We start from the raw sequence: 22767 nt of genomic DNA on the forward strand, positions 1-22767 counted from the left end.
GGAAATTCCATAATAGCGGCCTTAACTGCAATGTTCTGGATACCATCTGGACCCGAAGCCTGTTTCTGCTGAAGGGATTTTGCGATGTCGCACACTTCGAGGGCAACAAGCTGGATTCCGATCCGGACGATCATGTTTGGACCACATCACAACGCTACTAATAATACTGAAACGAATTCCAGGACTCTCTTCTGCTGGTGTTCGTTGATTTCGGAAAAGCATTTGACCGACTGAACAACGAAAACATCTGGGCTGCTCTTAGATGACGAGGAGCCCCAGAGAAACTAGTCTATCTCATCTAAACACAGTACGAGGCATTTTCGTGCAAGGTCCTGCACGACGGTGTCTTGTATGATCCAATCCCGATAACTGCTGGAGTGAGGCAAGGATGTATCTTTTCTCCTCTACTGTTTCTCGTCGTAATGGATGAGATCTTGACTGGATCGATTGACTGTAGACCAAACCGAGGATTGTCGTGGAATCTCTCGACAATTGAGCAGCTGAACGATCTTGACCTGGCTGGCGGTTTTGTTTTGTTCGCCCAACGACAACAAAACATGCAGAGCAAACTCGACGACCTCACCGAAAGCACCAAGGCAGGCAGGTCTCTAAATCAATGTCGGAAAGATGAAAATCAACACAGAAAATCTTTCCAATTTCGTGGTAGGTGGGCAACAAGTAGCAAAAGTGAAGTGCTTCCAGTATCTTGGTAGCCAGATAACACCTGATGGCAGTACCAAGAAAGATATCGAAACCCGGATCAGAAAGGCTCGATTTGCGTTTGCGAGTCTCCGTAACATCTGGCGGTTACGCCAGATCTCTCTACGAACTAAAATCCGAATCTTCAAATTAAACGTCAAATCCGTATTGTTGTACGGGTGCGAAACTTGGTGCACATATGCGGTGACGACGCGAAATCTGCAAGTATTTGTGAATCGCTGCCTGCGGAGTATCATCCGCGCTTGGTGGCCTGGCAATTGGATATCAAATGAGGAACTTAATCGCCCCGATGTCATCAAAGGGCGCTAGAAATCGAAATTCGGGAACGTGAGTAGAGATGGATTGGGCACACGCTGCGAAAAGATTAGAGCGAGATTTGCAGAGAGGCGCTTGGATGGAATCCAGAAAGACATCGAAGGAGAGACATACCCAGAAACTCGTGGCGGCGAAGCCTAGCCACAAAAATCCGAACTGTCGTCGAGAATCCCTACTGGCACCTATTGAAGGTGCTGAACAGTGGAGGTCTTTTACCACGTCTCTATGAGCCGGCGAATCGACGCGGGACCGTTAAGTAATAAAGTATTGACATCATGTTGAGGGAACAGCTCTCTCGTTATTTCCCTCAGTTCGTTAGGGCACATTGAAGGTGATGTGCTACCGCTTTTGTTTTTTTTTTCCCATGACTATCCTGTAGGCATCATCCCATGGTCGGTCATTGGATGGCATCAAGACTAAATTTCCTTAAATATGCCTTTTAACTTTCTTTTATTGCCTTGCAGAGGTTTCTTTACGCATTTTTGAAAAGCGGCCGGCGCTCGTCTTTCTCCGGTTGAGTTAGTACCCTAGCGCGAAGCCAGCTGGCACGCAAATTTGCAATTTCCTCAGTCCACCAATAAACTGATGGATGTGTGTTTTACGCCAGTTTTCCGCCGATAAGTCGGACGGGTTTTGCTCCCACTTCACCACCTTGAAGCGCCTCTAAGTGGCTGAATGAATAAATAGGTTTTGAAATCAGTTTTACACCAAGAAAAGTGTTTTTGAACTTTGATGACACATTTTCGCATTTTTCTATGGGTCATACTATATTTTAATCCAATCATAACTTCAAATTGTTTATTTAAAAAAATATTGCTCTCAACTTTACCAATGAAATTATTTTCGCAAAACTGGTTCTTAAATAAAATTTTGACAATTAACAAAAATAATATAATTATTTAAGCATTGATTTCGAGCGGTAACTTATGAACTATTCCTCCATTATCGCACACTTCCTTTGCTATTCTCGACATATTAGAGTAATTTTCCAGGTGAATACTTCTTGTGATGTGTTTGTGATTGTCGCTGACTCGACTTCTTGCCTTAAATATAAAAGAAAAGTTAGACATGGGAAACTACCAATTTTATAATCAAATCTTACCTCGATACAAAATGCTTTGGTCATTAAAACTTCGTGGTCGGCCGAGGGTAGGCGATTGTTGAATGCTCGAGTCGCCCGGGAAAGAATACTGGCCATAGCGTAGATATCGATGGCACAGTCTGCTAGCCTTGTCAGTAGGAACTGCTCCTCGACAATTTTCTTGCCAAACTTGAACAGCAGCGCTTCGACTCCGAGGGCAAACATGTCGATGCTTTCGGAGCACAGTTTCGATGATTCTCTCAAAGGCTCGCAAACGAAAGGAGTCAAATCGGTTCCTCCAACACCGAAGCTTCGAGCTGCTCTGCGAGATCCTTCTTTGAAAATCAACCCCAAATTGGCAGTGGGATTTTTAAATGCAGTTTGGAGTTCTTTTAGGTGTGATCCCGCGTATTGGATGCCAGTCAAAGCAACGAACAGTCGCAAAATATCGTTGGCTCCTTCAAAAATCCTGTAAATCCTAAGATCTCGGAGAACCTTCTCCAATCCACTGGACTTCATAAAACCGTTTCCGCCCAAAATTTGGATGGCCTCATCGCAAACAATCCAGGCAGCTTCAGAAGCATATATTTTTGAAATGGCTGCCTCCAAGTGGTAATCTTTCGACCCGTTGTCCATGTTCCCAGCAATCATGAATCCCATTGTTTGTGCGACGTATTGCATCATAGCCATGCGAGCGATCTTCTCTTGGACATTTCCAAACTCTTTGATCTTTCTTCCGAACTGAACTCGGCTGTTGGCGTGTTCAACGGCTTTGGTTACACAAACTCGCATTGTTCCGGCAAGAGTACCGGCCATACCGAATCTTCCATTGTTGAGAATATTCATGGCCACCTTGAAACCATTACCTTCACCTCCAAGAACATTCTCAACCGGAATCTTAACGTCATCGAAATATACTTCGGCAGTGTTTGAACAACGAATACCCATCTTATCCTCCGGGGGTCCACTAGTTAGACCTTCGAAGGCACGCTCCACAATGAACGCAGTCACTTTGTCACGTTTTTGACCCGTCTTAGAATCGATAACCTCCGTCTGAGCAAAAACCGTGAACACTTCTGCCACTCCGCCACCGGTGATCCAAATTTTAGAACCGTTGAGTGTATAGAACTTTCCGCAAGCACTCTTCACAGCTCGACTTCTTATGGAGCCGGCATCAGAGCCTGAACTCGGTTCGGTCAACGCAAATGCAGCTACACTTCCACCGGTGCACACCCGTGGTAAATACTTTTTCTTCTGCTCATCGGTTCCGTACAGAAGTATTCCCTTCCAGCCGATACTCTGATGGGCTCCGAGAACTACGGCTAGGCCTAGATCAACGCCACCCACGGCATCACCCATAGTAGCGTAACCGGTGTTGCTCAGATTAAGTCCGCCGTACTCTTCCGGTGCCATCAGCCCATAGCATCCCATCTCCCAGAGGGCGTTGGTGATTGATTCCTTGGGGGACCCAAGCTTCTCACTCTCGGCTGCATCGTATTGTTCCTGAAATATAGAGAATAGAAATAAAAAATTGAATTTCCTTTGTATGTCAAGTGCAAAGCAGCAGGAAATTCTTGGGTTAAACTTATAGCGTTTTGGTTTATGAGCAGAGGCAACCTAGTTTTCCACAAGTTTTACCCTAACTGCTGTTATTGTGTTCGTTTATTCATTCAGAAGTCCACCAGTTTGCCCGAGTTTTGAACCTCAAGCAGGCGATTGCACTCCGTAGAAGTTTTCAGTGTTGGGGGTAAGCTGAGGGTGAGTGTAGCAATCATATATTTGCATGGTCCCGGGTGTCGATTTTTTTTGTTTATTAAAAAAAAGTTTGACCCCTTGCCAGTGGAGAAAAGGAAAATGTTATTGGCGATTTGTAGCACAAAACGACTCGCAGAGGGCACTGCGGTCAAATTGATGATAGTAAGCATCAATAAGCATTCGGATAACATGTGCTAGATAGTCTCACGCAACATGCTCGCGTATGAAGCGAAGCGTGATTATGTTGCTTCCTAAAAACCAAAAAGCAATTTGGATAAATAGAACAAAGTTGAGGTGAGTTCGATTCACGTGATTTCAAAGCTAATGCCATTCCAGATAAATATGTCAGATCATATATCTGCTTAAAACACTACAGCGCAGTGTGAGGATTGGAATGGATCATCCGCTAGGAAAAACCCGGAAATCATGAAAACGCACAACGACGAGAGGTACAACCGTTTATGTATTGTTGAAGGTACCGATCGATAGCAGATATAAAAATTTTCAAATTATAAAAAAAAATGTTTAGAAATTAAAATCTTTTAAAATTATTCTAATCGGTTGTTCTTATTAAAAACTCTGGAACTAAAGCTAGGAAATTAACATTAAATTCATATCAATCAATACCAATCCTTTAACATGATCATAAACATGCAAAATCACTAGGGGGTGATACGATAAATGAGAAACTCAATATTAAAAATGTGAAATAAACAGTAGTCATAGAACTAAGTCTTGTTATTTTTCGTTGTTAAATTTGTTTGAAGTTGAACCGTTCTTCAGATCAAAGGACTGATACTGTATTTTCAGGTACTTTTTTGTTGAAAAGTTTTCAGTAACCCTCATAACGGAACGGGTCTTCGAAAGGAAATATTTGACATAATTTAAGTTTTTTTAGAAAACCCGTATCGGCCGAAAAGGATCAAAGCTATTGATGAATAATGAATTTTCATGTTCCTCCCGAACAAAATGCCTCAAAATCAGGCTCGTTGGCCGAGCCCTCCCGTGGTACGATCTGTCCCAAATTCGACTAGCCTTCAGAGCATAATACAGGGTGACAGAAACGGGAAAATCCGGGGATTGAAAATCGCATCGGAAACCAGGGAATTTAGACCCAAAACTGGGAAAATTAACATAAGGAAACTGAAATTTAGTTTTGGTTCCAAGATCAGGGATTCAACCCAAAATTCAAAATTATGGTTTAAATTTCCAAGACAGAATTCAACAGTTCAATAAATGTGTAAGAAGAATATCATAAGTTTCGAAATTCGAGAGTTAAACACAAGATAATCGTCTTTACGCACGGTACGGTGTTTTTTTGTAAAAAATTGACATTCCTAAGTTAGAAAGGAAACCATCCTCTATGAAAAGCACTGTTTAAAAAAACGATCACGGGGCCCAGATCTATTTTTCCAAGTTGTGCTTGAACTTTTTTCGATCACTTATCATAATCCAGAAAATTTCGAATTAAACTTTTTAAAGCTTGAATATGTTGAAATTCCTCTGAAAATTTGCGAAAACCGTGACATAGAAGACGCTATGTAAATTCTTTAAAAATGTTATAATTATTCAACACTGAAGTATTGAATCCAATTAACATAATTATTGCGAGAAAATTGAATTTTTTTCCTTTTATTTTTTATTTTTTTGATAGCACAAGGCAACAAAATTTACGTTTTCCGTTTGAAAAGGGTTGAAGAGCTGATTTTGACTGATTGATGGCGACATATCCAGTTTGTTTTTTTTCTGCCAGAACTACTTTTTGAAATTCAAGGGTTAAATTTTGAAATTTTTTAGCAACATTTTAGAACATTTCTAAGATACTCGAATCGAAGGTTTCGAATCAATGATCAACTTTTTCGAAAACCGTAAGTAAATAGTTTAAACTGCTGAGAAAATTGAGGCGCACTTCAAGTTTATTTATCACAGTCTGGTGGAATGGTGGTGGTGGTGGAATATAGAAAGTAAAGAGTTTTTTGGAATATGGTTTTTTAATCAAAATAAATCAAATATTTTTTCAAAGCATAAATCAAAAACAATCGCAGTGTTCAACAAAGTTGTTAATGTAATTTGAATCTTCGATACCGAAAGCTCATAAATGTTCTTCGATTAGTCAGAAATAGTTTCATTTTTTCTGTTGTATTGTTAAATCTAAATATCGTACACAAAACTTAGTATTTTTTTTTTATTTTAAAACTCAATATCACTTGATTTACAGATTTCAAAACATGTACATAAAGTTTGCTTCCTTTAGAATTGGAACAAACTTTTGCTCATATTGTGGCGCTCCTGGTGGACTGATTTGGAAGTTTTTGTCATCCGTGTCGGGAATTTTGTCAGCTTCACGTATGTATTTTTGACATTCCGCAAATCGATTGTACTTTGCAAACGATCAACATGGAAGCCGAAAGAAGGGAAAAAAATCTGCACAGTTTTTTGGAAAACCCATTATGGTCTGCATCCAGGCTAGTAAAACAGCTGAAATTGCCGTATGGCGTGTTATCAAACGTTATAAGGAAACATTGACGACGATTCGGAAGGCTCAAGCCAATCGTCGGAGTGGAACTGTCGACCGGAAACTGCGTGGTATTTTGAAGACGATTAAGAGGAATTCTAATCTGTCGGACCGTGATTTGCCTGAAAATCAGGTGCTGCCCATAGTACCGTGAGGAGAATTCGACTCCGGGAAGAAATCAAGTCGTATCGAGCTAGTAAACAGCCAAATCGGACCATAAAACAGAATAGTGTGGATGCCAAAATCCGTGCTCGGAAGCTATACGACCAGGTGCTGACGAAGTTCGACGGGTGTCTTCTGATGGACGATGAAACCTATGTTAAGGCTGACTTCGGGCAAATCCCAGCTCAAAAATTTTACTTGGCAACGGCTCGGGGGAATGTTCCAGCCAAATTTAAATTTGTTTTTTGCCGACAAATTTGCACGAAAATTCATGATTTGGCAGGGCATTTGCAGCTTAGGCAAAAAACGAAGTTTTCGTTACAAATAAGACAATGGCTTTGAAACTATATCAAAAAGAGTGTCTCCAAAAACGAATTTCGCCGTTCATTCGATCCCTTGACCACCCCGTGATGTTTGGCTAGATTTGGCAAGCTTTCAAACTGCCCCCAGTTCCGCCTTATTGAGAAATACTGGGCAATCATGAAGAGGAGACTCAATCAGATAAAGACCTGGTGGAATAAGATAGCTAAAACAATGGACGAAGAAGGTGTGCGCCGCCTAATGGCCCGTGTTTCAGGAAAAAATCGAAAATTCTTCCGAAATCGTGAAAAATGATTTCATCCTTTTTTTTTCTTAAAAGTATGAAGAAAATACTACATTTGTATGTAAAAAGATCTGGAATCCAATAACAAATAACTAAAATAATTGTTTTGTTCCAGTTCTTAATGAAGCAAACTTTTTAACTTTATCATTGTAATCTCCATTCTATAGCTAAGTTTATAGTTTAATGTATCCAAACAGTTTAAAATGTTGTTTACATGGCTCTCAGGCTCATTGCGAATATTCTTAGGTAAGGATTTTCAAGATTCACACATCAAACACCAATTTGTCTCCATTGTTTTGTTAAACTAGTCTGGTGCAAAATTAGTATAAGACGCCATTTTTATAAAGCATTATTTTGCCGAAAGATATATTTTAACAATGTTTTCGGTCGGGGTTTCGATAAATCATCACAAATTCGGCGAGCTTTCTGAAAATCCACGAGGAAACTGACTAACTAAAACTAAACAGATCCGAATAGCTATCTAACCTCAAATTTCTCACACTTTGTAGCAATTTTCTTTAGACGATCGTTTCTTCTGATATTGTTCCTAAAAATTGTGTTTTTTCAGCCGGTTATATGATGGAAAACATTGATTGGAAAGCTTGCCTGTGAATTTTATGCAACCTTTGTGAACTTTTGAAGAATTTCTCTACGTTTAACTGCTGATAAATATAAGAAGACTTTCCGTGCGCGTCGATAGAAACATTGAAAAATCAATTGTACCAATGGCCGTGCACAACAAAATTGTCATTATTTCCGCAACAGAACCTTCAAACTGTTCACTTTTTTTTCACAATTGATTCATTATACAGCCACAAATAACTTACGTTCGAAATTTTTTTCCAAGGTGCTCGAATCCAACACAAAAAACTGAATTGTAAAAAGGGACCCGCTTAGCTCAATAGCTAAGGACAACAGAAAAAATGGCATCCGGCAAAAACGATGTTTGTTATATTTTTTTGAAAAAAAAAGCAGAATAAATTTATTTCTAGTATGGCAAGTGAAAGATACTTAACGTAGGTATCAGAAAATGCGAAACATAGAAATTTTCGTTGTTGAATTTCGGAGAAAATAAAAATTAAAGTTGAAAGTGCGCGGCCATTGGTGCTTTCACGGTACTGTTGTGATTCTTGTTACGTAATAATTTTTAGTGTTGGCAATATTTCTAGAGGAATCTAAAGACTGCGTCTGGATAGGATTTGTCGGTTTTCTAAATTTACCCTTAATTATGCATGGGCAATTTTTGTATTCACAAAGGAACAGAAAATCTTGTCCTACAATCTCATATTCACTGACTTTTTAAAACTGATAAGAATATGTATATCGGTTTATTTTCACAACATAAATGAAACAACGCCTAAACATAAGTGTTCATAATTACCCGTATTTTGAAAAAAAAGGGGTAATTATCAGAGATGTTAAAATCGCGAGTCTACATACTCGCACTTTGCCCTTCTTTGCAGAACGATTTTATTTCGTTAAACTCAAACTGCAATGATGCTATCTATAGTTCAACTCGGAAAGCATCAGGAAGTAAGCTTCGGGTAAACTCGGCAGGAGTAAACGACAATAGGGGGAAACATCAGCGAAGCGAACGTACAGTTCTGCGAATTCAAAATTCAAATCGTTTTCGTTCGGTAGCCGAACACATCAATCGGACAACACATGGGGGCGTGGCTAAAAGTGATAGATACAAGGGAACGAGAAACGAGCGAGAGAAGGGTGCGAGGAATGTTAACTCGGTCCGTCGGGCAACGATCGCTCGTGTGCATTCGTGTACGGTAAGCTTCGTTCTGTTGTTTCGTTGGTGTGATTTTATTCCTGCGAGGCATGGAAAACATCAATGCAGAACTGTTTTCTTTGTTTTGTGTGCAATCACGTAATGATTGGAACGAAGATAAAATCAATCTGCACACAACAAGTTAAACTCGGAAAAAATCAGCCGAATGATTCTTTCCGAAGCGAGTTTACACACCGCTGGTAATTATAAACAATCCTCTGTGAATCAGTAAGATCAATTTTTAGCAAAAATTTGTATTACACTCGAAGGTGCATTTTAAATGAATGTAAAACGTCTGTAATCAACATTTTAACTGAATTCACTGTGACGAGGTAGTTACATGATGGAGATGGAACACCCTCAGAAAAATTTTTAATGTTCTCAGAAACGTGAATTTCGTGAGCTGTAATAACACACTTGGTATCTGTAACTTATGAGAAAATGATAGAATGTCATATGACGAATGATTGATTGGAAAGTCCTGTTTAATACACCGTTTTTACATTTACATTAGTTTAAATTTACGGTACAAATTTGGTCCACTTTAATATGGTGGTCCAAAAACCGAAAAGAGGCATTACTGAACAATCGAGTAAAGTTGTTCCCCAAGCTTTTATGTGACACTGTGTTATTATCGGTTCAACTTACTGCGAAAAATCGATGCACCGGCTCGGCTAGAGACCGGATCAGATCCTTCTGCTCCTCATCGGCAGCTTCCGGGAACGGGAAAACTTGTGCCGGTCGAATCTCTCCCCGGAACAGGTTGGCCATAAAGGAATGATTGGTTGTTGTTGCATCGCTTTTCGGTTTGTTCTGATGGGTGACCGCGGTTGACAGAAATCTAAAATTGAAAATCGATGATAAGATAAACTGGTGCATGAGTTTCTCCACAGGAAACTGGATCAAATGTTATGTCTTGTGTCGTCTTCACATTTTTGGATACCGTGGGGTCCACTTGCTGTATGAATTTAATCCGGCAGATTTAGCTTATCAAATTCACGTGGGAATAATGTGGATATGATTCAGTGAGTTAGGCGTAGGTTCAAGCGACAAAGCCAAAAATCGTTGAATAAATCTTCATTTTTCTAAAGAGTAATTTACTAAGTTATTGTTGAAATCAAGAGTATGTCTTAAATTTGAGGACCTCTATATGTTCAAAGTATTCATAACAGTGTTTTCAAATATTGCCATTGTTTTTAGTGCTTCATGACGTTTATACAGGAATCACCGGTGACTCATTTACCTACGCTTTTTGAATATTGACACTCTGGAATACTTAAATCATCAAATTTAAATACTCACTACAGAATTTGCGCCTATTCATCACACTGATAAATAATTTACAGGAAATAACACATAATTTGATCGATTGAAATGGGGTCATTGACTCTCTTAATACGTCATTAATCTTTTTCTGCTTATCATCCAATTGAAAACACATTTCTCCATGAACTAGTTCAGATGATTACCTACTATTTGATGACCAATAGGAACCACTTTTGCAAACAACGTTGACACTTCTTCTTAACATATTTGCCGATTTGTATCAAGGACGTTTCAAATGTTTATCTTTATGGTTTTGTTGTGACCCGTTCTGTTCCGCTCGCCAAATTCGACTGAATGAAATGAACAACGAACACCAACTTTGCTACGGCTACCTGCAACTTGTTTTCGGTTTTTGCAGTCGGCCAAGCCGCCTATCTCAATTGGTTACGCTTTTCTGTGCTTCGGGATCACGGACCTACCTCAATGAATGGGTGGACTTTGGACCAGAAGCTTAGCTAAATTCGTACATAACAGACTTTGCGTAGGTAGCTTGCAAAAATTAACGATATTTGTTCATCTTTATATCTCAATGTTTCTATTCGAAACCGGAATAATTTTCACACTAGAGAATCTTTAAAGAAAATTTTACCATCCAAGAAGCATATATCAAATAAGTACATTTAATGTTAATCAACAAGCAAGCATATTTTAACGCTTTTTTGGACTATTAAAGTTTATTTTGACGCCAAAATCAGGCAGAGTGGTATCTACTATCTATCTATCTATCTCTTATTTAAAATTTTTATGTGATTTTTTTTGGTTACCTACTTGGAATAATCCTGAACCTCTTTATACCATGTACATTAGGGTGGTCCTTAGTCATGGCCGTAGGAACGAGGGTAGGGTTTTGGGGGTTAAATAATGAAGGTTCAGAATTCAGATTTAAAATTCAGTAAAAAGATTTAGCTTGTAAATAAATTTTTCAATCAACAAAAAATTGTTGAGGAATTCAAGAGAACATGAACTTATAAATTTTCTTGTCAATTCAATTTCCAGATTTCAAATTTTTTAATTAGAATCAGAATTCAGCTGAAAATTCCAAATATAATTTAGAATTTGAGTTAATTTACTAAATTTTGTTTTATGCTAAATATTCCAAATTATATTTTTTTTAAATCATCCACAGAATTTTCATTATGGAATTGATTCTTTATGAAAAATATTTGCTGTTAAAGAAACAGGTACCTGATCTTCACCTAAAAAATCTGCACAAAATTCTATATTTGCTCGGTGTATTGTTGAACATTCTTAATATTGCAGTTTTTTTAACGCCGAATTTCAAACTTAATTTTGTTGGAGTTTGCATCAAATTTCATCCGAAATTTTTTTTATCTCTTATTGTTTTTTTTTTTGGAAAACTTTATTTATTCTCATCAGAGGTTAGAATCTTGGAATCAGCTAAAGAGTTTGTAAGATTGGGCTTGTTTGATTTAAGTATAGAATAAGTTTTTTTTAAGAAATTGGAGGCTTCCCTACAAATCAAATAACTTTGATCTACCAAGTTCTTAAACAAATTCAAAAAATTTAATTATCAATAAAATCAAATTCCATATTTTGTTCCTCAAGGTTTCATTATAAACATTCAGCTCACCCTTTAGTAAGCCGTTTTCTAAAGTTACGATTTAATACGAAAACTATTAATGAGTACTTAAAAATTAACAATCATCAGATAGCTACAAATATAATTTGTTCTATTTTTTTATTTGTGCGCTGTTGGGCAAAAAATCATAGGCAAAAATCAATCACCAAAACCCCCCCATTAGTAGATTCTTCCTACGGCTCTGCTCTAAGTTATATAGAGGTTTTCAAGATCCAACATTTTACTTCCACCACCCTATAATGTTGATCCTTTTATCAAGATTACAAACTGTGCCAAATTTATTTTTTGATTGGATCACTCTGAGGCGACCCTCAAACGCCTTGAAATTGTTTTTTTTTTTTTGTAAAACGGGTGAAAATTTTCATTGAATAAATTATAATTAATTCTGGCAACACCGTAAAAATCTTAAAACATAATTAAAGTGTAGATTTTAAGCTAAAAAACAACTTATAAGAAGGAAACAAATAGTTTAGGACCAGGGCCGTAGGAACAACCGACTCATGGGGGGGTTTTGGTGACTGATTTTTTACCTACACAGTTAGAAAAATCCACGTAGATTTACATGCAACTGCATGGGTAGAAGGGAATCGCGTTATTACATGTACCAATACTGTTCGTTACATGTAAATTCCCAGTCCTATTGATATTGATAGTTTACTGTAGATTTACATGCTCAACCTCTTCTTTTTATGTTTTGTTTAAAGGAGTGTTTGAAAATAATAAACAAATCAGAGATGTTGATTATTAAAGAACCTTTATTCAGTTTGTTCGCATACACTTGAATTGACTTGACACAAATTGAATTGACACAAACGCCTGTTGGTGCTTTTCAATTCCCTCAGCGAAGGAAACGACGACAGGTGCCGGAAAAATTAAATCCATCGTAGTGATTTTCTGCAAAACAACAAATTAACAATTAATACAATTTGTAACACCCACATTTCCACACACATACCTTCATAAATAGAATTGCATTTAGTTTTCACGAACGTTACTGGCTGGAAATCTTGTACGCACCACCTCTCCAACTCGAACAGAAGCAAACAGCACACGAACAGGTGCAAAAGAGAACCCACGAACGTCGCCAAAGCTGAGATTTACATGATATCACACGAGAATTTCTTCGCAGTCGTCAAGATGCTATAGTCTTTTCCATATTCTATCGGCAACGATGCGAAAATGTGTAACGTAAATTTACATTTTTCTTTCTGTGTATGATGTTTTGGCCAACAATGCACGAGTACAAAAAAATTAAAACAAATTGTGTTTGTAACTATATGAATATCACTCGTTAAGTACTTAAACATGAAATTTTTCGTAATTAAATCATAACTTTAGAAAATTGGTCCTTAACCCAAAAGGTGAGATAAATTCGTTGTCATCGATGGTTAAAATCTTTGAATTTTTTTAAGAGTTTCGTAGATCAAACTTAGATGATTTGGACATAAAATAAGCTCTTTCTAGGCGAGTCTTCCATTTCTTAAAAAAAAACTTATTCTTGACTCGAATCAAACAAGCCTAACCTTTCAAACTATTTTGCAAATTCAATAATTTTGAACCTTTAATGAAAAAAATTACAATTAAAAATTATTCAATTTTCGGAGCAAATTTCTCGATGCAAACCAAGGTTGCAGAAAACTCTATAATTTCACAGGATTTTTAGCAAATTTTCGTCACAGAATCTGTGTCACAGGACACAGAATTTTGAAATAGTCACAGATGCCACAAAATTTTTGAATTTTGAATGGATATCCAAAATTATAATTTTTTTGGCCGATATAAAATTTAGATTTCTTCCTTTAAATTTGAAAAGTATGATAAAGTTGGTAATGTTAATTGATTTTTCCCAACTTAAATGTTGAAAAGACCTCATTTCAATATCATGAACTTCCAATGAAATTAAAGGAAATAGCATCACAGAATACCATCACAGAATTTTTTTGTAAAACCACAGAAATTCACACTTTTTTTCTCAAAAACACAGAATTTTTTTCGGCAACCTTGATGCAAACTTGAACCAAATGAATGGTTTTAAGATAAATTTTGGCTTTGAAAAAACTGCAATATTTACACATTACGGACGAAATTCGAAATATCTCTTGTTTTTCGCTTGTTCGCTTGCTAAACAATACATTGAGAAAATATAGAATTTTGTGCAGATTTTTTAGATGAAGAAGAATCGAATTCTACTTTTTATAAGTGATTTTCAGCTGAATTGTGTTCACAAACTAATTTTGTTTAAAAAATTGAAATCTGGTAATTGAATTGACAAGAAATCTTAACACATAAAGGACCGAAAAAATATATGACGAGAAACACCGAAATTCGGCATTCTATATCTCAGAAACTTCTGGACAAAATTTTACAAATTTAGCTTTTTTAAGTTACCGCAAATGTTGTGTTCAATTTTGTTGTATAAAGTTTAACACTTGAATTCAGTCCATTCGAGTTAAAATACTTCGAAGTATAGCACACTGTTGGCAAGCGAAAAAACGAGATATCTTGTATTTGGTCCGCAATGTGTTAAAATCGTGATCTCTTGAATTCCTCAAAAAGCCTGATCTTTTTTTCAATTTTGAATCTGTATTCTAAATCTGGATTAAAAAATTACGCTTTGAATCTGTAGCCAAATTTCCAAACGATTTCTGAAATGTACAAAGATTACGATTTCCGAATCTTATTCCAGATCAGAATTTAATAAGCCAAGTTTCAGAGCCCTCATTCATGAATCTTTTAATTAAATTCTTCAGATTTTATCTTAATTCACTGTTCAAATTATTTTTTGTTAATCTGTATTGTGAATTTGAATTAAAATATGAATTCACAAAGATCTGAACCTGACTTTTCAATTTTGGATAGCCATTTTGAAGCTTTGAATTTTAGAATTTTGTATAAGAATTAGGTTTGAGAATTCAATCTAGATGATCTCGAAAAATATGATTCAAATTTGATATAAAATTCACCAAATCTGAATCAAGATTTCGAAGAAGCTTTAAAATTATAATGTCTTATGTTTATGCGAACTGAATATCAAGAATCCCGAACTGGACTGGAACTGGAATACAATTTTGGTTTTGGAATTATGGAATCAGAACCTTCAAAATGGGTTTATTGTAATTCAAAATTTAATACTCAGACCTGAATTTCGATGAACAAGTGAGAAAATTTTGAAAAAGTGTAGCTGAATTTTAGACTCGAGATGAGTTTTTGAGGTTTTGGCTTAAGTTTTTAGTCTAGATTGTTACCCTTGATTGGCCTTACTCTATTATCATAATTTGGTTCTGAATTTAAAATTTTGAGTGTAGAGTAGAATACCTCGCTTGTAGTTTTGGATCCTCATGGGGGGGGGGGGGTTTAACCCCCAAACCCCCCCCCCCCCCATTCCTACGGCCATGTTTAGGATTAACAACTTTCTCCTGAACTTAGCAGAATTTTGAAAATGAAACATTAAGAAATGTTTATAGTGTTTCAGGTCTTGAAGGTCTTTGAGGGTCCTCTTCTGATTGAGCTGAAGCTTTGCCAGTATTGTTTTATCATTGATTTGATCAAGATAGGGAGATGGGAGCTAGGCTTCAAGAAAGTTTGAAAACAGGGACTAACCTAAAACTGACTAAAATAAAGCGAATAACGTAGGCTTACCAGATAGTTTCAGAAAAAAAGCGGGACATTTTACGACAGAAAAGCGGGACACAGCCGAAAAAAGCGGGATTTATAAGAAACTTAAAAAAGCTTAATTGTATTGCCAAATTTTCTACGTATTTCATCAGTCAAAGTTATTCACAGCAAGTACACTACTGAGGTTTTTTTTTAACGCGGATGGATTTTGTTCAGTTTTTTTACATGACTTCTATTTAGACGGTTTTTGTCATGATCCCGGTTTTTTTCTACAGTTCTCGCAAATAACACGTATATATTATATATACGTATTGATATATTTCAAACTATCTTGTTTAAAATTTAAAATGAAGTCATTATTACTAAAACTTATTATCTTTTTTGAATAAAATTATAAAATTTCAGATTTAAGCCACATTCGGATAAGATTTTGCAACCCCATTAGATGCTGCGAGTTTCAATAATACATCGCTGCAGCGCGCTGGTTGCTGCCGTTAGGAAATCTTCGAATCTCAATCTTGCTTCAGAAATATTTATCTGGATTCAACATTCGTTACTGTCTATCTACTTAGCGTGAAAATTCTTGATAAACCTGTGTCTCAATATTGTCAAATATTCAAAGTTGATGACTAAATTCGCTTCTGTATAAGAAAAAAAAACAAAAAATCAAACAAGTCTATATTACATACATTCAACCATTTATCGAAAGCCCTAATCAAACTGTTAAGCGATCAATGTATGCTCAGGATACAAATAATCAATGCAACGTAAGGGTGCCTAATCAGAATTGCACATTAGACTGAGTCGATTTGGGGTCATTTTTGAACTACTCAAACCCTGGGGTCATAAGACCTTCGAATTGGTTCAAAACTCATCCATGATTTTTTGCAGAATTTTGAAGTAACGTTTACATGAGTAAATTTTAACTTTTAGGTTTGTATGGGAAAATTGAATATTTTGTACTGAAAAATCAACATCATTTTTTGTTTCTTCTGTGGAACCGAGCGGGTTTATGGTTTTTGTACCAATTTTTAAATTCTCTAAAGGAAATATTCCGCTGAACAACTTTATCCACGACCAAAACTTCGTATTTTAGCAATACGGATTTGACGTTTGAGTTGAAGATTAAGATTTTCGTTCGTAGAAAGATCTCGCAAACGCAAATCGGGCCCTTCTGATCTGGGTTTCGATGTCTTTTCTGGTACCAACATCAGACGTAATCTGGCTACCAAGATACTGGAAGCACTCCACTTTCTCAACCTGTTGGCTAGCTACCATGAATCTGGAGGGATTTCCTGTGTTTATCTCCATCGACTTGGTCTTTCCGACATTGAATTTGAGACCTACTGCCTTGAAGCTTTCGGTGAGGTCGTCGAGTTTGCTCAGCATGTTTTGTTGTCTTTGGGCGAGCAAAACAATATCGTCAGCCAGGTCAAGGTCGTTCAATTGCTCCATTGTCGAAGGATTCCACGGCAATCCTCGGTTTTGTCTACAGTCAATCGATCCAGTCAAGATCTCATCCATTGCTATGAGAAAAAGCAGCGGTGATAAAATACATCCTTATCTCACTCCAGCAGCTACCGGGATTGGTGTGGACAAGAAACAATCGTGCAAGACCTTGCACGAAAATGTCTCGTACTTGCTTCGATGAGATGGACTAGTTTCTCTGGAACTCCTCGTTGTCTAAGAGCAGCCCAGATGTTTTCGTGGTGCAGTCGAAATAAGAGCACAGTTCTCTCACTAAGTCGATTGTCGACTTAGTTCCCAAATGGGGCTATCACGTCGAAAGATGGATACTACAGGTAGAAAATATAAAAATCAAAGATACATTTTTCGAATATGTTGACACGTTGCTAAGGGTAAATAAGAGCTTCATTTTGTACTTACTCAAGGTTATATTGCTGAAGATCCAGAACCAGTGGCGCCATTTGATGCCAGTGGAGATCCACTGGAGATGTGCGATATGTTTACGGATTAACGTCATTTTTATTTTTTTTTATTTATTTACATAGTATTCCGTCTTACGACATAACTTGACGAACATAATTCCTAAAATTCACTCGGTCCATGGCAACCGTTCTCCAATTTCTCGGGCACCCCACGTTCACCAGATCACGCTCCAACTGATCTAACCACCTCGCTCGTTGAGCCCTGCTCGTCTTGTTTCTACTGGATTCGTATCGAGCACCTGTTTTGCAGGACAGTCATCCGGCATTCTCCCAACATGTCCTGCCCAGCGTATCCGTCCAGCTTTTGCCACCTTCTGGATACTAGGTTCGCTGTAGAGTCGTGTGAGCTCATGGTTCATCCTTCGCCTCCACATTCCGTTATCCTGTACGTCGCCAAAGATGGTTCTTAACAATCGTCGCTCGAATACTCCGAGTGTACGCAGATCCTCCTCCAACAATATCCATGTCTCGTGCCCGTAGAGAACAACCGGTCTAATAAGCGTCGTATACAGGTTACACTTCGTGCGAGGGCTAAGTCTTCTCGACCGCAGTTGCTTGTGGAGTCCATAGTAGGCACGACTTCCGCTGATAATTCGCCTCCGGATCTCACGGCTGGTGTCATTGTCTGCGGTCACCAGTGAGCCGAGATAGACAAAGTCTTCGACTATCTCCAGCTCGTCGCCGTCGATCGTTACCTTGTTATTACTGGACAAGCGGGTTCGGTCGGTCTCGGATCCGCAGGCCAGCATGTACTTCGTCTTGGACGTAACGGACGACGGATTAACGTTAGAGATCCTGTTGCCAGGTGTCCAAGCGAGTAATATTTCGCAAGCAACTATTCACAAATACTTAATTTTCGTGCCCCCACTCCATATGTACAGTTCCGCACTCGTTCAACAGTACGGATTTGACGTTTGAGTTGAAGAGTAAGGATTTTCGTTCGTAGAGAAATCAAATGATCGCATGATTTGGAGACCCGCAAGTTCTCGGGCCTTACTGACTGATCCAGCTTTTTGTGTCCTTCTTGGTGCCACCATGAAGCGTAATCTGCCTACTAAAACACCGGAAGTATTCTGCTTTCTCTGATCTGCTGCCATGTAACTAGAGAACTGGAAGAATTTCTTGTATGGATTTCCATCGATTGTTTTATTTGAGATGTTGTATTTTTAGTTTTATCACCGCGATTGTTTATACTTCGAAGTTATCGACGTTTTTCGGTGAGAACACTCACCGAAAAACGTTGATAACTTCGAAGTATATTTGAGATGTTGTATTCCAACATTGTTATTAAGCTTGCTATGCATATCCGGCGGCGAATGATAGCGGAAGTCGTGCAATGGACTCCATAAGCAACTGCGGTCGAAAAAACTTAGCCCTCGCACGAAGTTTAACCTGCACATGACACTTATCAAACTGTTTGTTCTCTACGGGCACGAGACATGGATATTGTTGGAGGAGGATCTGCGTACACTCGGAGTATTCGACGATTGTTAAGAACCATCTTTGGCGACGTACAGGATAACGGAATGTGGAGGCGAAGGATGAACCATGAGCTCACACGACTCTACAGCGAACCTAGTATCCAGAAGGTGGCAAAAGCTGGACGGATACGCTGGGCAGGACATGTTGGGAGAATGCCGGATGACTGTCCTGCAAAACAGGTGCTCGATACGAATCCAGTAGAAACAAGACGAGCAGGGCTCAACGAGCGAGGTGGTTAGATCAGTTGGAGCGTGATCTGGTGAATGTCTGGGGATGTCTGAGAAAGTTGAGACCGGCTGCCATGGACCGAGTGAATTGGAGAAATATTGTTCATCAGGTCATGTCGTGAGACGGAAATCCATGTAAATTAATAATAAATGCATATCTGGGTGTCTTCGAGTAAGCGTTACAACGTCATCAGTCAGGTCAAGAACATTTATGGCTTCTCTCCCTCTTTATTTCATTAACCCGAAAGAACGCCTCGAACGGTTCACTGGTGCATTGTGTTGCGTCGCTATAGCGAGAGAATGCTTCACGAAGTGTTTTCGAAGTTGCGACCGTGGTAATATCACTGACCACACTGATATGACACTTAAAACAAAAATTCAACCATTTTCTGTCTAATTTTTTGTTGTCAGATTTTGCAGGTTCGCAATACCGACGGCAGGTGGCGAACCTGAAAAATTTGACAAAAAATGCCCTATAGGAAAAATGGTCCTGGTTAGCCCGATTTTATCGTAGAAATTGCGTGTTTTATTTTTAAAGTTGGGTGGTATTTCCTAACTGGGATAGCATTTCTTCAAATCGATCGATGCGCACTCTGGAATCGACATTGCGTACTGTTGGAAAAATTATCCAGAAAACGAAATCGAGTGTCCAGTCAGTATGGTCAGTGGTAATACTGCGAGAGCTGGAGATTGAACAACAACTCTTCTTCGTTAATCTTATTGAAGAGAAAGATGAAGCGACAGCATAGGGAGTTGTTGTGAAACCTCTTGACTTATGTTTCCTAAAGGAGAACTTGGAAAGAAAATTCGTCATGAAAAGAGTTACCTAAAACTGCTACCGGCGAGAGCGTTTTGGGTACATAGGTCGGTCATGAAAAATGTAGATAGATACGCTTCTTCTAATTTCTAAAGTAGGTATACTTCATGGATTTGGAGTAGGTTTTCTATTTTTATTTATGAGGATATTGTTTATTATCATAAAAATATACTTTATCCGTAAATTAAAAAAAAAAATTAGCAAACCTAACAATTCGCAGCAGCAGCTCTCATTAATCGACCTCCAGCGGATTGCTTTGGACAACTCCTTGATTTTTGCAAACATTTCTGGCGATCTCCGAGAACTTTTTGTAATTTTCCTGGAAATCCGGCCCATTTATCCGCAAAATGTGTTGCTGTACCCTATGGTTGGCCTGTTGAATGTTAGAAAGTTTAAAAGTTAGAGTTGCAGAGAATACCTGTTCCCTTTTTTTGTACCAACCTCGGTGCACCACGCCTGGGCCATCAGAACTTCATGATGTGCCGATGGAAGATTTTTTCGAACGGCACGGGTAGCTCTGGACAGTACACAAGCCATCGTATAGATATCTATCGCACTATCGGCAACCCGAGCCAGAAGGAACTGTTTCTCGACAATGCCCTTGCCATGCTTCATCAGCAAAGATTCAACGGTTTCACTGAATTGATCGATGCTCTGAAAATTTCAAGAAAAAAGCTTACTTCATGTATACCGACTGTTGGGATCTGAAATCTAACCTGAGAACACAATTTAGCAGAGCTCTTGAGAGGATCTGCAACAAACGGACTTAGGTCAGTTCCTCCAACTCCAATCTTCTTGAACAAACGTTTCGACCCTGCCTGCATTAATGTTCCCATGTTTGAAAGGGGACTCTTCAATGCTTTTTGCAATCCCTTCAGCTGATTACCAGCAAATTGTATTCCAGTTAGTGCAACAAACAGTCGTAAAACATCGTTGGCACCTTCGAATATCCGGAAGACTCGCATATCGCGGAGAAATTGCTCCAAACCGGAGGCTTTCATGTACCCATTTCCACCAAGAATTTGGATGGCTTCATCGCATACGTACCAGCCAGCCTCGGTTCCGAAAATTTTAGTAATGGCTGCCTCCAGGTGGAAATCGGTAGATCCCAAATCCATGTTTCCGGCAACCATGAAGGTCAAAGTTTGCGAAACGTAGTGGTACATAGCCATTTTGGCGAGCTTCTCCTGGACGTTTTCGAACTCCTCTAATCTCCGTTTGAACTGTATTCGGGTGCTAGCATGCTCCGCAGCTGATTTGATACAGAAACGCATGGTGCCCGTTAGCATTGCACATAATCCGAATCGTCCCGAGTTTAGGATATTCATGGCCACTTTGAAGCCATTTCCAGGTTCTCCGAGCACATTCTCAACTGGCACCTTAACATCGTCGAAGTAAACGTCCGTAGTCACAGAACACTTGAGACCCATTTTAGATTCCGGAGGACCAGTAGAAACCCCTGGAAAACTACGATCTACTATGAAAGCCGTAATCATGTCTTTTTTGAGGCCGGTTTTCGGATCCGTCATTTCAACCTGAGCAAACGTAGTGAAAATATTTGCTATACCTCCTCCGGAAATCCAAATCTTAGACCCATTAAGTGTGTAGAACTTTCCACATGGACTTAACACCGCACGACTTTTGATGGAAGAGGCATCGGAACCTACCGATGGTTCCGTCAGAGCAAACGCCCCGAAAACTTTCCCGGTGCTAAGCTGTGGCAAATACTTCGCCTTCTGCTGCTCTGTCCCATACATTATGATACCCTTCGTTCCGATGGTTTGATGCGCTCCCGTATGAATCGAAAAGGCCAGATCACTTCCACCAACGATATCCCCTAGACGAGCCGCTTGAGAGTTCATCAGTCCCAAACCTCCGTACTCTGCCGGAATGAAGTGACTCATGCCTCCCAGCTCCCAAAAAGTGTCCATCGTTTTCTCGTCCACGGCACACGTTTCGTCGTTTCTCTCCCGATCATTTACTTCCTTAAAGAGTTGAATTTTGAGATGAGCACTACGGTTTTTAATGTTAACGTATTATGATAGTTACACACATCGAAAAAACGATTAACCGAGCCAACAATAGCCTGCAGGTATTCTCGCTGCTCATCGTCGAGTGGTTCCGGATATGGGAACAGCTGGGACGTTTCCAACTGCCCGGCAAACAGATTCATCATGAACGATTGATTCGGTTTAGCCGGTTGTGGGGCTTGGGCTGGCAATGTGCTGGTCACTGTGAGGCTTCTGTTCCATAAAAAAACATATTAGAAATTTCCGAATTCAAATCATCTGAAGTGTTAACAACTGAGCTAAACTACCTCGTGACTTCTTTCAAGAAAGTTTTCCTGTTGTTAGCGACGATAAAATATCTTGTAAGACGTAACATTCTCTCGTTTCACTGTTTAAACGAAATCAAAAATTTGTTTCTGAATTATCCGCCTTACTAAAGCCCGATATGCGTTCGACTGAAGTAAAACATACAATGAACTTGGAATATCTTTTGCTGAATACCTCAGCAAACAAATGCGTTAAGTTTTATCAAAAAGTAAGATACCGCGTAGATATCGAAACTGAACTGTATTCGACGCAATGGGAAACTGAATTTAATTTTTACTAGAACACACACGAAACGTAACTGATGAACCGTGTTTGAGTCGGTAGACAGATATTAGTTTATTGCGATATAAAATCCAAGTTTTTATCTCTACCCGTGACATCGACATAAATCCGGATAGGATTCGACATGTAGTTATTACGTGTTCAGCGTTCCCATTTTTGTAATTGACTCAACACCTTAGCGTTGGGAATTCCGGATGACAT

At 38.6% G+C, this 22767-nt stretch overlaps 2 protein-coding genes across 4 annotated transcripts; both read right to left on the reverse strand.

Annotated features, from left to right (window-relative positions):
* Positions 1–1819: 1819 nt before the first annotated feature.
* LOC129745730 (very long-chain specific acyl-CoA dehydrogenase, mitochondrial-like) lies at positions 1820–10893 on the reverse strand. 2 transcript variants are annotated; one of them, XM_055739049.1, is made up of 4 exons: positions 10402–10893; positions 9581–9773; positions 2138–3619; positions 1820–2078 (listed from the first exon to the last, which is right to left on the reverse strand). In XM_055739049.1, the coding sequence occupies exons 1-4, from the start codon at positions 10461–10463 to the stop codon at positions 1935–1937; spliced, it is 1881 nt and encodes a 626-aa protein (XP_055595024.1). In that variant the 5' UTR covers positions 10464–10893; the 3' UTR covers positions 1820–1934. The 2 variants fall into 2 exon arrangements, with proteins under 2 accessions (XP_055595024.1, XP_055595025.1); XM_055739050.1 differs by lacking the exon at positions 10402–10893 and adding an exon at positions 10235–10368.
* Positions 10894–19206: 8313 nt separating this feature from the next.
* On the reverse strand, positions 19207–22644 carry LOC129745731 (very long-chain specific acyl-CoA dehydrogenase, mitochondrial-like). Of its 2 annotated transcripts, XM_055739051.1 has the most exons (5): positions 22266–22644; positions 22002–22191; positions 20665–21933; positions 20390–20602; positions 19209–20321 (listed from the first exon to the last, which is right to left on the reverse strand). In XM_055739051.1, the coding sequence occupies exons 1-5, from the start codon at positions 22331–22333 to the stop codon at positions 20181–20183; spliced, it is 1881 nt and encodes a 626-aa protein (XP_055595026.1). In that variant the 5' UTR covers positions 22334–22644; the 3' UTR covers positions 19209–20180. The 2 variants fall into 2 exon arrangements, with proteins under 2 accessions (XP_055595027.1, XP_055595026.1); XM_055739052.1 differs by having other exon boundaries at positions 19207–20321; positions 21998–22644.
* Positions 22645–22767: the final 123 nt, after the last annotated feature.

This window comes from Uranotaenia lowii, chromosome 2 (assembly GCF_029784155.1).
Source record: "Uranotaenia lowii strain MFRU-FL chromosome 2, ASM2978415v1, whole genome shotgun sequence".
Lineage (NCBI taxonomy): Eukaryota > Metazoa > Arthropoda > Insecta > Diptera > Culicidae > Uranotaenia > Uranotaenia lowii.

Excerpts from the sequence above, each read along its gene's own strand:
- LOC129745730 (XM_055739049.1), bottom strand. The coding sequence starts at position 10,463 with ATGTTAAGAAGAAGTGTCAACGTTGTTTGCAAAAGTGGTTCCTATTGG. Across the intron at positions 9,774-10,401 it reads TATTGGTCATCAAATAGTAG|ATTTCTGTCAACCGCGGTCA; the intron begins GTAATCATCTGA and ends TTTCAATTTTAG. Across the intron at positions 2,079-2,137 it reads CCAAAGCATTTTGTATCGAG|GCAAGAAGTCGAGTCAGCGA; the intron begins GTAAGATTTGAT and ends TTTATATTTAAG.
- LOC129745731 (XM_055739051.1), bottom strand. The coding sequence starts at position 22,333 with ATGTTACGTCTTACAAGATATTTTATCGTCGCTAACAACAGGAAAACT. Across the intron at positions 22,192-22,265 it reads TTCTTGAAAGAAGTCACGAG|AAGCCTCACAGTGACCAGCA; the intron begins GTAGTTTAGCTC and ends TTTATGGAACAG. Across the intron at positions 21,934-22,001 it reads CGGTTAATCGTTTTTTCGAT|GAAGTAAATGATCGGGAGAG; the intron begins GTGTGTAACTAT and ends CAACTCTTTAAG.